The 17320-nt window shown below is 38.6% G+C and overlaps 1 protein-coding gene across 3 annotated transcripts in view; it reads left to right on the top strand.

The window, feature by feature from the left end:
* The window catches only part of HECTD4 (HECT domain E3 ubiquitin protein ligase 4), a 160266-nt gene that overhangs the window by 50744 nt on the left and 92202 nt on the right, over positions 1-17320 (top strand). For all 3 annotated transcript variants that reach the window (XM_069496936.1, XM_069496935.1, XM_069496938.1), the window contains exons 7-9: positions 2171-2341; positions 11058-11250; positions 14930-15088. In XM_069496936.1, the coding sequence (XP_069353037.1) occupies positions 2171-2341; positions 11058-11250; positions 14930-15088 (523 nt within the window). The remainder of the gene's footprint in view (positions 1-2170; positions 2342-11057; positions 11251-14929; positions 15089-17320) is intronic.

Here is a 17320-nt window from a genome sequence, read left to right as displayed (position 1 = left end):
CTGTGGAAAAGGGAGCTTTGAAATGAGTTTAGAATAAAATCATTGCATGTTGGGGACTAAGAGCTCTTCTATAGTGCTCTCATAAGCACTCTATCATGGCGCTCACTCTGTTGTGCTGAAATTTCCTGCTCTTCTGTTTGACTTCACTGACCATGCACACCTTTAGGTTTGGACCCTGTCTTACTCATCTTTGTATCCCAAGAACATAATATGGTGCCTGACATTTGATTGATAACAATAATGGTAGCTACCATTTATCAATATCTCTTTCTGTGCCAGGCCCTGGCCTAGGCAATTTACATACACTTCCTCTCCCTACCTGTGTGATACAACCTATGGTAGGTTTATTTTATAGATAAGGCAGCTGAGGCTAGGGACCTTGTAAGTACTCAGCAAGTGTTTATTGTTGAATGAAGGAATGCAGCTCAGTGAGGTTAAGTAACTTGCCCAAGACCACATAGCTAATAGTAGCAGCACCAGAACTTGAACCTTTGGTTCTCAGCTCGAAAGTCTGAACTCCTTACACTACAACTTTCTGCCTTTCAACCAAAGTTGAACTGAATGGTTAGAGTTACCATCTGTGGGGTGAGTACCCTAAGAGTAGTCACATCCAGGAATTAAGTGGAATGTCACATCTATTTTTGTCTGTCACTCAACTGACTTTCCTATAGAACAGGGACTGAGACTTGTTCATCATTGTCATCTCCAGAGCACACAGTAGGTGCTCAATTATTGTTGGAGGAACAAAATGAACAAATTAACAAATAGATGTCCATTTGACCTCGTCCTGAATGCAGATAGATGAGAATGTCTCATGTTTATTTGAAATAGAAGTTATAAAGCTGGGAGTTAAACAGATGTTAAATCTCAGAACATGGTTTATGTTTGAAGCAATGCCAGGTTCCTCTATGTTGTTGCAAAGACTTTTCTTTTTAATTTTATTTATTTTTTTTACCATCCATTTTTCTGGGATGCAGAAACTTTGGCATTGCCCAAGAAAGCAGTGCTGTAGGTCACTAACTAGAAACATGCATTGGGAGCAATGTGGGGATAGCACAGGCCAATTGGTAGGTGTCAACTTTCTGGACTTCCTGGCACTACAAGTTCAAAGTGTAGTTATAACAACTAATGAGTTTCTACTTTTGAACTAGACAAAACAAGTCTGGAAAAAAGTTTATATGAAATGAGTCGAGGAGTCAGAAGTAGCCTTAGGAAGACTGGTGACCCACCCAAAGCAATGGGGTAATTGACATTTGTTCTTACTGTTCCCTAAAGGCATCTGACCTTCTCTGATTACTTTTATTTTGGATTTCTAAGCTCTTGTATTTCCAGATCAAAACAAAAACAAAAACCTAGCCAGCAGTTTTTTGGTTCTCTTTTTCGCTCATTTTAAGTGCTTATCTCTGGCAGTAAAAATTAGTATGTAGCTACACATTTATTGTGAAGTGATGCAAAGCTTATTCATTATGCTCAACCAGAAGGATGTTTAGTATTAGAAACACGTACCTTCATGTCTAGTATAGAGCATTTGGTGTTTGTCTTTTCTTCCTGAGGGACTCGCTGAATATCAATAAGCCCTCGTGATAAGTTAGGATCTGTCATGGGCCTTCATGTTTTTTACTCTATTTCTCATTCCTCCTCTTCTCAGCTTTCCCTCTTGTCTTCATTTTGCTGTCACTTTTTTCCTTCCTTCCATATTTATTGAATAACTTGGAATGAAGTTCTGAATTAGGTGCGGGGGATATAAAGATGAATAAGACATTGTTCTAATCTTTTAAACATGATCTTAAATTCATTTACTAAAGAAATGTGATAAAGTGCTATTTCACAAAAACTTTGTTTTTAATAAGTGCTAGATAAAACACACATGCATAACAGATTCAAAATGTTTAGTAAATACATTTTCCTACTAAGTGTAATTTCCATTAATCTCAAGAATCTTTTCATCTGTTGAATGACTGCTCATATTTATTCTACTTGCCATTGTATGAACTTTTACATTTTTCCATATAATTTTTGTATATTATTCTTAGAGGTAAATATCAGTTTTATTTTGATGAGGAAGCCTAGTGAATTCTCATCTTGGACTTAACAGCATTAATAATGAGCTGATAAGATTAATCAGAATTTGTACGTCCCGTGATGAAGATTTCCTCCCTTTCATGTCCAGGTGTGCCAGATGGTGCCAATGCCAGCCAATCACCTCCCTGTTGGCAGCACCATGAGCACCGTGCACCTCTCTTCAGATGGTACTTATTTCTATTGGATCTGGTCTCCTGCCAGTCTGAATGAGAAAACGCCGAAGGGACATTCTGTCTTCATGGACATTTTTGAACTTGTGGTAAGTTTAACTTTCTCGTTTGTGTCTTTGCAGAAACATTTCTATTTGCTTTCTTTCTATATTGGTGTATAAAGGGCCCAAGAACCTTGCAGTATGTACAGTGTGTTCACTGTTTCCTAACAATTGATTTTTCTCCTAAATATCTTCGAAGGTTTCTTTGTTTGGACTTGTATTACATAAACAGAGCCAAGCTTTCTGAAGGTTAATCTGGCAACAGAGCGGAGATAACATTATTTAATGTGTAGACAGTAGGGTATTTAAGCAGAAATGCTCATGGGGCTGTTGGGAACGTTGCAGTGGCAAGAATGTGTCTACAGATAGAAATTGGGAGTCTTCGAGAGAGATGACAGTTAAAATTGTGGGAAGACATTCGTCCATTAGATGTTAGCCAAGTGCTCACATAAGCCAAGCAGTGGCTTATCTAGGTGGTGGGAATACAGTCACGGGCAGGGCAGGCAGGGTTCTGGCCCAAATGGAACTTGTATTCTAGCTCCAGAGTTGGATGGGTTGAGGTGATGGTGGTGGAGAGAGAAACAAATTAACCATAAACAAGTGAGCAAATAAGTAGGCAAGATAATTTTAGGTAGTGAAGAAAAACGGATCGTTAACCAGACAAAGAAGTTGGGGAGTAGGTAAGGGAAGAACTTTCCAGGAATAGGAGACCACAAGTACAAAGGTTCTGTGCAGGAGCAAGCGTACTTAGGGAAGTGAAAGTGGCCAGGGGAATGCCGAGAGGACAGCGTGGGGTGAGAAGAGCCTGGAAGCCAAGGTGGTCTAGATCCACACCGTCCGGTGCAGTAGCCACTGGCCACACTTGGCTATTTAAATTTCAATTAAAATTAAACCAAATTAAGACTTCAGTTGCTTAGTTCTATTAGCTACATTTCAAGTACTTAGTAGCCACATGTGGCTGGCTAGTGGCTGCCTCATTGAGCTGCAAAAATATAGAACATTTTTGCAATTCAAGAATGTTCTGTTGGACAGAGATGGTCCAGATAATTTGTAGAGACTTATAAAAGAAAAAAATTGCCCCAAGCCAGGTCTGTGACAAAACCTTTTTTCATGATGTAATTTATAGTCTCCTTCTGGGAAGAAATTAGCATTCCTGTTAAAAAAAAAAAAAAAAAAAAACTACCAAAGCAATTTTCTAATAAATTTTAACGGGATTAAAACATGTTCTGGGAAACCACTCATCCATCCCACTAGCTGACTGTCAGTCAGGAGTCTAGTAACCTTTACCCATACATTCTTTTCTTTTTCTATTGAGTTTCACAGTATTCTCTCTCTTTTTTTTTTTTTTGCTGCTCACAGTATTCTCTAACCATTATCTTTCTTATAAAATGTCCTTGCCAGAATGAATCTTTGAATTGGTCTGCTAGAGATGGAACATGTGTTCATAATTGTCAGAAGAGCTTTTTTATAAAAATTTGTTTTTAAACAGACTCACCAGCTGTTTAAAGAATTTAGACCTTTATCCTAAGAATAATGGGAACACTAATGAATTCCCCCTTTCCCTTGTATACTTTTGTTAAAAGAAAAAATTGTATCAGAGAAATCCACACACAGTTTTCTTTGCTACAGGCTCATAATGTAAAGCAGGAGTCTCTTGCCCCATCCCGAGCGGGCTCCTCCTAGGCAGTCATGTTCTTCCAGAGGTTACCTTCGTATCTCTAAGTAAAATGCTCATATTGCTGTTTCTTCTTTAATGAACTTCAGATATTATTCATTGATTTTTTTTCTTTTTTTTTTTTTTTGCTCTGAGGAGGATTTGGCGCAATTCCCCCTCTTTCTTTCCTTGTTCCTCCTAATGTATTTATTTCATTCATTTTAGTTTTTCTTTTGGTTATATTTGTAATTGATTATTGAACCTTAATTTCTTGTTCACGAACTCTAGGCAGTATTTCTTATCCCCCTACTTTAGAAGATAGAGAGTATAGTGTCTGTTCCTATTCTTTAGTGTAGAGAAAGCCAAGACTAAAAGCGTATGTTCAGGGGAGTACCAAGAGAAAGAGAGATGACTCACCCAACCCTAGAGCGTCTCAGGAGTTGGTGGCATCAGATGTGGCACAGAGCCCGGTGAGACAAGGTGGTGGCCTGAGAGTTTACACAAGGGCCCGTCGGCCCCCTCCTGGTGCACACATTTGCACTCAGGTGCTGGCTGTCCACGCATAAGACTAGATATTTATTTTCTGAAGAAATTGAATAACCTTGGAAAAAAGGCCTGTACATACAGATGTTCGGTTCATCTAAGGAAAAGACTTACTTCCTTGGTGAATCACCCACAAGTCATGTCTTTTAGTAAGCAAGTTTCAGCCGTGTCCACAGAATTCCTGATTAGTGCTGAACTGTTGAAAAAGAGCAGGCAAAACAAAAACCCAACAAACCAACCTCCGAACATTGCAGAGGTATGTGGGGGGCGGGGCGGGGGGGACGGGACGGCGGGAGTAAAACACGTGGGCAAAATGGTGATGATGATTGAAGCAGGTGGTGGGCACACAGGAAGCTGCCCATTATTCTATTCTCTCTTCTTTTGTGTACGTTGCAGTTTTTCCTGACAAAAAGCTTTACAATTAAAAAAAAGCAGACACCCAAGGATCACTAGACAAGTGAGGAAAGCCTCTAATATGAAAATTGAAAATGAGAAAAAGAAATTTAAGAAAAGGTAACAGAAGGAATAGAGTAAAACTCCATAAGCACTAAGTTCTCTGTGAGATATGAGAAGATACTGCATTCATAAAAGAGAACAGGATGTCACAAAAAAAGAATTATCAGAGAATGAGCGCTCCTGGAAATTAAAACTATGATTATGAAAATTTAAAAATTTAAAAATTAATAGGAGTTTGGCCAAATGCAGTGGCGCGTGCCTGTAATCCTAGCACTTTGGGAGGCTCTAGTGGGAAGCCAGGAGTTCAAGACCAGCCTGTCTCTACAAAAACTAGAAAAATTAGCTGAGCAGGGTGTTGTGTGCCTGTAGTCCCAGCTATTCAGGAGGCTGAGGCAGGAAGATCGCTTGAGCCCAGGAGCTTGAGGTTGCAGTGAGCTATGATGATGCCACTGCACTCCAGCCCGGGCAGGAGAGCAAGACCCCATCTCAAAAAAAATAAAAATAAAAAAGAGTTAAAGAAGAAATCTCCCAGAAGGTAGGACAAATAGGTAAAGAACAGTAAATGGGAGAGAAAAGATAAAAGGCATACTAGAGTCATCCATCTAAAGCCTTGCTAATAGGAGTTCCAAAAAGAGAACAGAAAATAAAGAGGAGAACATGATCAAGAAATAATACAAGAAATATTTCAGACCAAAGAATATTGGTGTCTGCATTAAAAGGCATCTGACACAGTGAATGAAAAATGCCCATACCATGACACATCATCATGAAATTTCACATTACCAGGGATAAAAGAGAGGATTCTAAAGGTTCCAGAAAAATGTTAAAAATTATATACAAATCATGAGGCATTAGAAAAGCACCAGGCTCTTTAAGTAGCATTCCTGGACGCAAAAATGGAGCAGTGCTTTCAAAATTCTCAGGGAAATTTATTTTCACCCAAAAGTAAGTATTCACCCAAAGTATCAATCAACTGTAAAGACAACATAAAGATATATTTAGACATACAGTTATATAATCAAAAGCCCATACCTGCCCTGTAGGAAATAGAACAACTAAAATAGTCCCTTCCTGTGGCATAAAATAAAAAGTTGGGTAAGAAGTAGCCTGCTCTAGATTAAAAGAACAACCTTTGAATCATTTTTGGTGTCTGAATCAAACATATCATCAGTAAAAAAACTTTGTGAAGACAATTTGAAATTTGAATATAAAAGTATTGAGTGTTATGATGAAACCAAGGGGTTAGTCATAATTTACTTTTTAAGTATGATAATGGCACATATAAGAAAATGTCCATATTTTTAGAGATGCTTAATGAAGTATTCAGAATATTTAGAAGTGGAATTACATGATGTTTGGGATACACTTTAAAATAGTTGAACAAAAAAAAAGAGGTGGTCAGCTGAACATGTGTGGCAACGTCTGGGCAATAGTTGAATTTGAACCATGGTTACATGGAGGTTCATTATACTATTCTCTGTTTTTGCACATGTTTGAAACTTTTTATCACTGAAAAATTTTTTTAAATTGTCCCTGGCCACTAATTTAGCAGCTTTTCTAAAATGCTAACTTGGGAAGCTAAGCACAGATATCTGGCTTGCTGCCTGTGGTAGTTTCACAGAATGGAACACTGTGTAGCCATCAGAAAGTATGAAGACTGAAGTAGATTAATTTCCAACTCATTGTTTAGTACAAAAAGCTAGGCTGAGAACGCTGTTTGTATTCACTACCTGCTGTGTAATAAAAGGGGTAGGAGGTTGGATTTTTTTTTCTGCAATTGTCTTTTTCTTGCATTAACAACTTTCTTCTCTCAATGGATCATCCACCACAACATACAAATAAATTAGAGTGGATCCCATCTTGAAAAAACAAAACCACCTCTCTTGACTCACATCCACCTCAGGCACTCCTCTATCTTCCGATTCCTCTAAGCAAAACTCTTGAAAGAGTTTATTCTTACTGTTTTTTTGTTTGTTTTTTTACCCCCTCTCCTTCCATTTTCTCCTGAACACACTCCAGTCCCTTTTGTATCCTCATCACACCATCAAATAGCTCTTACTGAGTTCACCAGTGGCTTCCACGTTGCTAAATTCAGTGGTCAACTCCATCTTCTTTTTACTTTACCTTTTAGCAGTGTTTGACATGGTTGATCACTCCCCCAGTCTTTTTTTTTTTTTTTTTTTTTTGAGACAGAGTCTCGCTCTGTTGCCCAGGCTAGAGTGAGTGCCATGGCATCAGCCTAGCTCACAGCAACCTCAAACTCCTGGGCTCAAGGGATCTTCGTGCCTCAGCCTCTTTAGTAGCTGGGACTACAGGCACATGCCACCACGCCTGGCTAATTTTTTTTATTTCTAGTAGAGACGGGGTCTCACTCTTGCTTAGGCTGGTCGCAAACTCCTGAGCTCAAGCGATCCTCCCACCTCAGCCTCCCAGAGTGCTGGGATTACAGATATGAGCCACCGTACCTGGCCATTCCCCCAGTCTTGAAACTCTGTTTTCACTTGGCTACCACCCCATAGTACTTCTCTTACTCATTGATTGTTCCTTCTTAGTCTTTTTATTTATGTTTTTTTAAAGATAGTATCTCACTTTGTTGTCCCGGCTGGAGTGCAGTGACACGATCACAGCTCACTGCAGCCTCGAACTCCTGGGCTCAGGTGATCCTCCAGCCTCAGCCTTGTGAGTAGCGGGGACTACAGGTGTGCACTGCCATGCCTGCCTAATTAAAAAAATTTTTTTTTGGTATAAATGGGGTCTCTGCTATATTGTCTCTGTGCATATTGCACAGGGTCTTTTGAATGTAGAATATGGAAGCCGTTGGAGCCTTAGCAAGGGCTGTTTTCGGGGAGTTGTAGGGCTGGAAGGCAGAAGGAGTTGCTTGAGGTACGGTGTAGAGGGTAAGGTGGAGAGGAATGGATCATTCCCTCTGCCGGGTTGCTGGGAAAGCAGGAGAGGAATTGGAGGCGGGTAGTGGATTGGACTGTGGGGACATTGAAGTATTTTTAATTTTGGTTTTTAAAATTTAAATTACTGAATAGGTAATAAAAATCACCTGTTTCAAAACTCACAAATTATAGAGCTTAGCCATAGCCCTCCTGGGCCAAACCAGGCCAAAAACTTTATTTATGAAATGAAGTTTTAAATGAGATGATTCTTAAGGTTCTATGCCTGAAATCTTTACTGATTCATGATTAACTTTGGTTTTTAAATAGTATAGATATTTGTCACATAGATGTAGCTGATGATAATTATTGGAAAGAATTAGATTTGCTGTGAATTATGATTCCACTTCAGTACTTAGAAGTACTGATAAGTGCTTGCTTTGGCAGCACAGATACCCGAATTGGAATGATATAGAGAAGATTAGGATGGCTCCTGGGCAAGAAGAACGAAAAGAAGTACCAATGAGACGGGCTGGGAGGCGGCTCCAGTCATCTGGCTTGAGATGATGGTGGCGTAGACCAGGGTGGTGACCAGGAGGGAAGCCCCTGGTCACAATGAACTCTGGGCTGCTGCTCATCCTCCCAGCTCTTCTCCTCTTTCCTAAATGGGCAGATTTTTACCCCGAAGAGCTTCTTTGCTAAAGTAGGGATTCCCAGCAGATTTATCATTTGTGGACCAAACCTCAAGTCCTCCTTGCATCTCACAGGTGCTTTATGAGTCTTTCTTTTCAATATTTTCAAAGTACTCGAACACAATAATGTAGTGGGTTTTTTTTTAAGTTATATATTGATTTTCTCATAGGGCCAGATTGGGTAATGCTTTTGAATGCCACATTTAAAGTGATTGATTTTTATCTTGGATGCTTCTGAAGGGTTATATTTAGAATTGTGCAACATAAATAGAGCTATGCTTGCTAAAGGTTAATCTGGCAGGAGGGTAGGGGTAAAACAACGTAGTAAGATGTGGATGTGTTAAATTTTAGGTGACAGGAGGCTATTCAAGTAGAAGTGTCAGTGGGGAGGGTAAGAGGCAGTTAGAAAAATGGGACTAGATCTTAGTAGCAAGAATGAGTTTGTAGATAGAAATGTTGGGGTCACCACAGAGAAGTTGGAGTTGGATTTGGGGGAGGCCATTGATTTGTCACTCAGCAAGGTGTCAGGTGTTTGTTGAATGCCTCCTGAGTGCTGGGCACGTTATGGTGAACAAGGAGGCAGGATTCCTGCTCTCAGGCGGCTGACATTCAGTTGGGGTGGGCAGAGGTAGAAGGGCAAACAATAATTTCAGAGTTTTAAGTGCTGTGCAGATAACAAAACAGTGTGCTGTGCTCTGACTTGGTGGGCTAGGGGAGATGATTCTTTAGATTGGCAATCAGGGAAGGCCTCTTTGAGTAGGTGACATTCTACCCGAGACCTGAACGATGGGAAAGAGCCCAGCACAGGAAGGTCTAGGGACAGAGTGTGGCAGGCGGAGGTCTTGGACACCAGAGGCTGGTCTAATCTGGGGCAAGCTCCTCCTTGAGCAAGTGGTGATGGAGACCAGCAAAGAAGAAAAGAGGAGGGAGGGCAAGGACTCCACTCACCCACACAGTGAGCACTTTACACAGAGATACGTGTTCACGTTAAAAAGAAACAAACCAGGATTGTGTTCCGCCACCCAGACTGAAGAAAGAGAATCTCAAGAAGGCTGAACCATGGCACAGCCTGCAGGGAAGGCAAGGAAAAGGTTGAAGGTTTGGGTTTTAAGTTACTGGTGGACCATCAAGACTGTCCACTCATTAGAGGGTGCTGAGTTCAGAGACCAGCAACTTCAAACGGTTAAGAAGCAGGGGTTGAGGAAATAGAAACAGCATTTTTGGACTCCCTAACAAATCTTTTCCTTTATCATTTGTGGGTGTGTCGAAACAGACTCTCCCACCATGGACAGCCACCTTTGGGGATCTTTCCTGGCTGTGCTCCTGATTTTGCTCACTTTCTCTTGCCTCTTCTCTGTTACCAACCTTTCCCTCTGGCCTCCTTCTTTGCTTTCTGCTTTGCACTCCTGTTCCCTCTTATCGCCATACCCCGCAGCTGCAGGCCTGTCCTTCCTATCTTAGCTGGTGGGACCAGTTTCTGAGGCTGCAGCCAGATCCAGGAACCCAGGTCTAGAAGGGGGCGGTGGGATATTTGAGACATTGACAATGAATGAAAGTGGGGAAAAAGGGATAATGTTTTAATGGGCCACCAAGGTTTTGTTTAAGATCTGAGATCTGTGAATATTTGAAAACAAAAGAAGGAAGTCGGTAGAGAGGGAGACACTGATGATGAGAGGGAAGAGGGGAGCGCAGAATTCGAGGCAGAAGTGGAAGGTTCGCCTTAAGTAGTATGAGCTGAAATGCTTCTTCCTCTGAATTAAGAGGAAAGGAAGAATAAATGAGGCTGGGTTCAAAGAGTCTTGAGTTGGAAGAGAGGTGAATGGGAGAAGCTTTTGGTAAGCGGATCATTTTAGCAATAAAGAAAGCCAGGTGGTCTGCTGAAAGTCAAGCTCAAAATCGGTGAAGGAATTCTGGAATCACCGCTCCAGAGATTCTGCTGGGGAATAATGAAGTGATGAGTGAAAGAGCTGCCAAGCACCAGCAGAGACCCAGTCGAAGCTGACATGTACTTGTGGCCAAGTCTTCCTTTGTCCAGGGCTGCTCTGTCAGTACCCAAGCTGCTGGTGCTGATGTTAACCACTGCTATAATAACAGAGAGTTTGGATTTTAGCCACTAATTATATTTCAAGAAGACATTATCCTCATAGTTGTCCTTAATAGTAAATCAAAGACTGATTGATTTGTTTTCCTGTCGTCTTACTTCTACCTGTCAGAGGCGTGTAATTAGTTTCACTGCCTGTGGAACTCAGTAGAAGGAATTTTAATCAACAACTTTTCATAGAACCTATTAAATTTGACTCATTACATTTAGAATCTAGGCTATTATGAAAAATGAAAGCTTTCAAACTTAGCATAGCCTCTTTTGTTTACAGTAGTGTCTATAGAACACTTAAGTTTTGAGGTCTGCATTTACTCAGGTGCAGTTTTTTAAATGTTTTTAATCAACTAGTTCACAATAATCTCAAGTTGAAATGTGCTAACTAAATGGAAACATTATTTTAGGACCTCTTTTTTTTTTTTTTTTTTTTTAATATTAGGTTGAAAATGGTGTCTTCGTAGCCAACCCACTTCAGGAGCGCACAATTCTAATGAGAAAAGAGGGCGAGTCTGCAAAAAGCATTAATGAGATGCTTCTGAGCAGACTTTCTCGGTACAGGGCCTCCCCGTCGGCAACGCTTGCTGCGCTGACGGGCTCCACCATCTCCAACACGCTGAAAGAGGATCAAGCAGGTATGTTGCTCTGTACTTCCCAGATCTGTTTGCTTGTTTATCTCTGGTCACCTGATTTTTTTTTTTTTTTTTGAGCACTTCCTCTGTGCCGTACAAAGCACTTTCCTTTGCATAGTTCACCTTATTTAATCTTCTAGTCATCGTCCAGTTTTTCTGTTCCAACCTAATACTTGTTGCAGGCAGCAGACATGATGTCTCATGAACCTGTAATAATTCAAAAGAACTTTATCTTTAACTGTAAATCCCTTATGATCATTACTGTTAGTGTAAATTAATTGATTTCATGTTTAGGTATGCCTCATGAATGTGAAAACCTGATATTTAGCATCATCTTCACTAAATACAATCTTGACCAAGTAAGTAAGAGACAAACCTTCTACAGCACGTATTTTGTTTGTTACAATTCTATCCATTTGGGGAGGCCAAGGTGGGAGGATCACTTGAGGCCAGGAGTTTGAGACCAGCCTGAGCAAGAGCAAGACCCTGTCTCTACTAAAATTAGGAAAAAAAAATTACCCAGGCGTGGCGGTTCGCACCTGTAGTCATAGCTACTTGGGAGGCTGAGGCAGGAGGATAGCTTGAGCCCAGGAGTTTGAGGTTGCAGTGAGCTATGATAACGCCAGTGCACTCTAGCCTGGGCAGCAGAGCAAGACCCTGTCTCACAAAAAAAAAAAAAAAAAAGAGAGTTTATCATTTGGTTTTTGTTATTTAATGTTTTAAAATAAATAGTACATTTACAGAGTTTGAAAGTCAAAAGAATATGAAAAGGTTTATGCAGAGAAGTCTTATTCCCACCATGTTGGTGTGTTCCATATTGTGCCTCCACCTTGTCTCCCCCCTACCCAGTTAACTATATTATTTATTGGTTTTTATTTATTCTTCCAGGGTTTCTTTTTCTTTCTTTCTTTCTTTCTTTTTTTTTTGAGACAGGGTCTCACCCTGTAACCCAGACTAGAGTGCAGTGATATCATCATAGCTCATTGCAACCTCAAACTCCTGGGCTCAAGCAGTCCTCCTGCTTCAGCCTCCGTGGGACTACAGGCACCCCACCCAGCTAATTTTTCTATTTTTTGTAGAGATGGGGTCTCACTGTGTTGTTCAGGCTGGTCTCGAACTCCTAGCCTCAAGTGACCCTCCTGCCTTGGCCTCCCAAAGTGCTGGGATTAGAGGTGTGAGCCACTGTGCCTGGCCTCCTTCCAGGGTTTCTTTATGCAAATACAGTTAAAGACAAATTTATGCGTTCTTATTTTCCACCTTTTCTTAATAAAAGGTAGCATACTATATATATTATTCTGCACTTTTAAACCAGTTCTTAACCAGGATAAACCTTTAAGGGGTTAGTTAAACATACTCTCCCAAAGTTTTAAATAACATTTTATATGTATCTGTCCTAATTTTCATCAGATTTTCAAAGTCATCTAGGACACAAAAAAGGTTAAGAACCATTATTCTTTAAAAAAAGAACCATTATTCTAGAAGAGTTTACAGGTTATGTACCAAATACCTAGATTTATTTAATATAACCAACAGGGAACTGTAGTAAAAGATAAGGCTAGAAAAAACTGCCATATATAGAAAAATATATCTGAATTAATATGCATTTAACGAATTTAATATAATTTTATGCTTTAATTCTTTTATAGTTTGAAATGCTAGGAAGAGGAAACATTTGTGGTTAGTTCATTAAGAGACTACCAAATTAAATATTTATTAGGCCATATTGGAATTTAAGGATAATATTTTATTTCCATAGCCCTCTGTTGTATCAAGTATAAGTGAGGAAATTGTTAAAAGTTGTTAAAACTTGGGTAAGTGGATTAATTTGAGTTATAGGAAATACTTTGTAGAGGACAATTTTTTTTACCTAAATAAACATTTTTATGACAAGCTGAAAGCTTGATTTGGGTTTGTCCCTTGGGGGAAAATTGCATCCTACCATGAACAATGGAAATATTGAAGGAATGTTTGTAGGGTGAGAAAATATGTGTCATATCCAAAAAAGATCTCAGCAAGGATATGTTTAGAATTCTGTGGAAACTGATTCCTGTGTTGTCAACATGTGGTCTCATTGTACTTTTATATATATTCTCCACGTGCCTATTTAACATGATTTTGCTGCATTAAAAATTCACCAGTTATAAATTAAGCAAACTTTTGAAAATTAAGTGAACATTCAGAAGGTCTAAAAGTTTTTATTCCCTGAAAAACTAATACTATTATCATGTTAATGTCTATTAAAACATCTTGGTGAAATGTTATGCTCACAAAGTTGCTAATTTTCCAATTATTGCCATTTTTGGGTTGCTTTTTCTTTCTTTCTTTTCTTTATTTTGGAGGAGAAGGAAAGAGGAGTTTATTAACTTGCCAGCAAATGAGGAGGTTGGCATACTCCTATCCCGAAGTACCAACATCCTGCCTTTTTGGGTTTCTTACCAATAGAAATTTATGCTCCTGAATTTATGTTCTGAGAGAAGAATATACTTGTGGGGGCTTACATAAAAAAATGAAGCTTTTTAGAAGCATAAGCATTCAAAACAAATACCAGATAGATTAGGTTTCACTTTGCTCATTTTTCTAATCTAAACCATTTAAAAACAACTTTTCATGTATCTAGACTATGAATGATAAGTTATATTTTATAGCCTGACAGCTTTCTAAGTAAAGCACTCTGATTGATTTTCTGTTGACATCATCAATCCTCACTAGGCTAGTGTATATACAAAATCCTTAAATTCACTCTGCATTTCGGATATGCCAGTAAATAGGGGAAATTAAAGTATATTTTTACACCTCTTGATTAGAAACAATAATTACTTGCTTAATGATAGTTTATGTCATTGGCCCTAAAAAAAGAAAAAATACCTATTAATATAATGGGTTATAATAAAGCATGGAGGTATAAAATTCTTTTATGATAGATAGTGTGAAAGCTTTTATGAGGTTGAAATTTTTGGCTGATTTCACGTTCGGAGCTGTTTGTAGTGAGTCTAATATCACAAACCTGTCGAGAATTTGTTCTGTGTAAACTGAAAAACAGATCTTCATGGGACTACAGGTGGAGCATCCCAAATCTGAAAATCCAAAATGCTCCAAAATCTGAAACTTTCTGAGTACCGACATGATGTTCACAGGAAATGCTCGGTGGAGCATTTTGGATTTCAGATTTATGGATTAGGGAAGCTCAACTGGTGTTATGCAAATATTTCCAAAATCTGAAAAAATCTGAAATCCGAAACACTTCTGGTGCCCAGCAGTTCAGATAAGGGTACTCAATCTGTATCTGTTTTTTAGGGGAAATACAAACAGTAGGCTTTTTCTCTTATTTTGAAATTTAGTCCATGTGAGGATTCATTCTTTGGAAAGAATTTTTAGAGACATGAGGGCATATTGAAGATTGGGAACACCTTCAAGAAATGTTCAGACCATATAACAGGAGGCCCGGGGTCAGGCTGTGGAGCCAGAAGATAATTATTTCTTCCTTAGCTATTACTTTTTGCTCTGTTTTCTTTTTTCTTTCTTCTTCTTTTTTTGATCCAGCACTAAGAGTAATAATGTTCCGTTTTCTTAATTGAGGTGTATCTTCGTTTGGGGCTCCCTCATTATACCCCAATCTGTTTCAGTAATCAGGTTAATCTCTGTGTAAAATATTTTTACTTAGCATTTTCATTCCTTTCTCTAGCAAATACTAGCTGTGGGCTGCCTCTAAAAATGCTGCGGAAGACGCCTATATATACCTGTGGCACATACTTGGTGATGCTGGTGCCACCTCCAGGGGGATCAGGCAGTTCTGCCACCCGCTCTCTTTTTGGTGGAACAAGTGGTTTGTCGTCTTTAAAAAGTAAGTGAATTTTACTTGTGGCACTATTCCCAGTTTATCTCAAACGTTGAAATTTAAGGCTTTCCTGTTAATTATTTTAAACTTACTTTGTTAAATAGTTGTTTGCAATAGCTCTCTGATAACAACAAAAATAATTATCAATAGTTATAGGCTAGGAGGATTTAAAAATATAATTTTTTGTAGTTACATAATAGTATATTTTTGAAAACTATCATCCTATAAAATTACTAGAAATAATAGTTCAGCAAAGTTTTAGGGAATAAAATGATCTTTTGCCACATTATTTACTGATGACATGGCAAGAGCTCTACTCACTATGATAGAATTCCAAAGCTATTAAAATAAGTATGTAAAACACCTCCATTTTAGGACGCACAAAATGTTAAGCAAAAAAAGTAGAAAAGAAAATAAGTGAGGCCGGGCGCGGTGGCTCACGCCTGTAATCCTAGCACTCTGGGAGGCCGAGGCGGGTGGATCGCTCAAGGTCAGGAGTTCGAGACCAGCCTGAGCAAGAGTGAGACCCCGTCTCTACTAAAAATAGAAAGAAATTATATGGACAACTAAAATATATATATACAAAAAATTAGCCGGGCATGGTGGCACATGCCTGTAATCCCAGCTACTCGGGAGGCTGAGGCAGTAGGATCGCTTAAGCCCAGGAGTTTGAGGTTGCTGTGAGCTAGGCTGATGCCACGGCACTCACTCTAGCCTGGGCAACAGAGTGAGACTCTGTCTCAAAAAAAAAAAAAAAAGAAAAGAAAATAAGTGTAAAAATGTATTACCATTTTTAAATGTACATATATTTTTATAAGGGGCACACTATAATAATTCAAGCAATGGGATTGTGGCTTCAGAGTGGGTACATAGTTAAGTGGATGGAAGTTAAGTTAATGGAATAAAATACAAACCAAAAAAAGTTTCTTTTCTATTACCATTTTCTAACTTTATTACCTTAGGGACATCATTTAACCTCTCTCAGACTCAGTTTTCCCAATTGTAGAAAATAAAAGGATGATAGCGTCTCACATCATTGTTTGATGATCATATGCAATAAAATATGTTAGATTGTTTTCTAAAATACACAAAACAAAATGTTCCTTTTGTATATAGCAACATTTTTTTTTTTGCTTTCTTTTTTTCCTTGAAATTTGTTTAAGCACATAAAATGTTTTAGAATCAGTTTACTTATTTTAATTTCCCAATATTTTATATTCTGCCCTCTTAAAATTATTTTCTTACAGTAATTCCATTAAACGGTTTTAGTTCATATTTAGATTTTAAAAAAGCATTTCTTACTCTAACCAAAGCCTACAGATATAAATATGATCTCAGCAGTCTAAACAAAATCGTTTATACGATATCAGCTTAATCTTTAGGCCATTTCAAGTAGTTGCATGTGCTCAGAATTTTGATATTCATAACAACTCCAAACTCTTTTGCCTTTAAAATCAAATTGGTTGGATGTTTTCTCAATAGCTTGTTTTCTCTAACAGTGATTCTCTAACAGAATTTCCCCTTAACCCCTAGGGCAGAGTAAATCATGCAAATTTACTATTAGTCTTTTGTAAAAATTTAAAAAGTATATTGAGATATAATTCACATATCATAAAATTCACCCTGTTAAATACAATTCAGGCTGGGTGCAATGTCTTAGTCCTATAATTACCGGGCTTTGGGAGGCAGAGGTGGGAGGATCACTTGAGCCCCCGAGTTCGAGGTTGCAGTGAGCTGTGATTGCATGTCTGCACTCCAGCCAGGGCAACAGTGAGACTTTCTCTAAAAAAAGAAAAAAAACTATACAATTCAGTGATTTTCTAGTATGTTCACAGAGTTCTGCAGTTGTTACCACTATTTACCTATCACCCCAAAAAGAAATCCCATACCCATTAGCAGTTGCTCTCCCTACTCCCTAACCCCTGATATCCACCAGTCTGCTTTCTGTTCTATGGATTTACCTATTCTGGACTTTTTATATAAATGGAATTATACACCATATGGCCTTTCATGACTGGCTTTTTTTAGTTACTATAGTGTTTTCAAGGTTAATCCACGTTGCAGCATGAATCAGTACTTCATTCCTTTTTATAGTTGAATCATATTTCATTATATGAATGATACCCCATTTTGTTTATCCATTCATCAGTTGATGGATATTTGAGTTGTTTCTACTTTTTGCTATTTTGAATAACGATGCTATGAACATTAGTATATAAGTTTTTATGTTGACATTTT

This window comes from Eulemur rufifrons, chromosome 21, assembly GCF_041146395.1.
Source record: "Eulemur rufifrons isolate Redbay chromosome 21, OSU_ERuf_1, whole genome shotgun sequence".
NCBI classification, from domain to species: domain Eukaryota; kingdom Metazoa; phylum Chordata; class Mammalia; order Primates; family Lemuridae; genus Eulemur; species Eulemur rufifrons.
The sequence above is the reverse complement of the archived record's forward strand: the minus strand, read 5'-3'. Positions and strand labels throughout refer to the sequence as shown.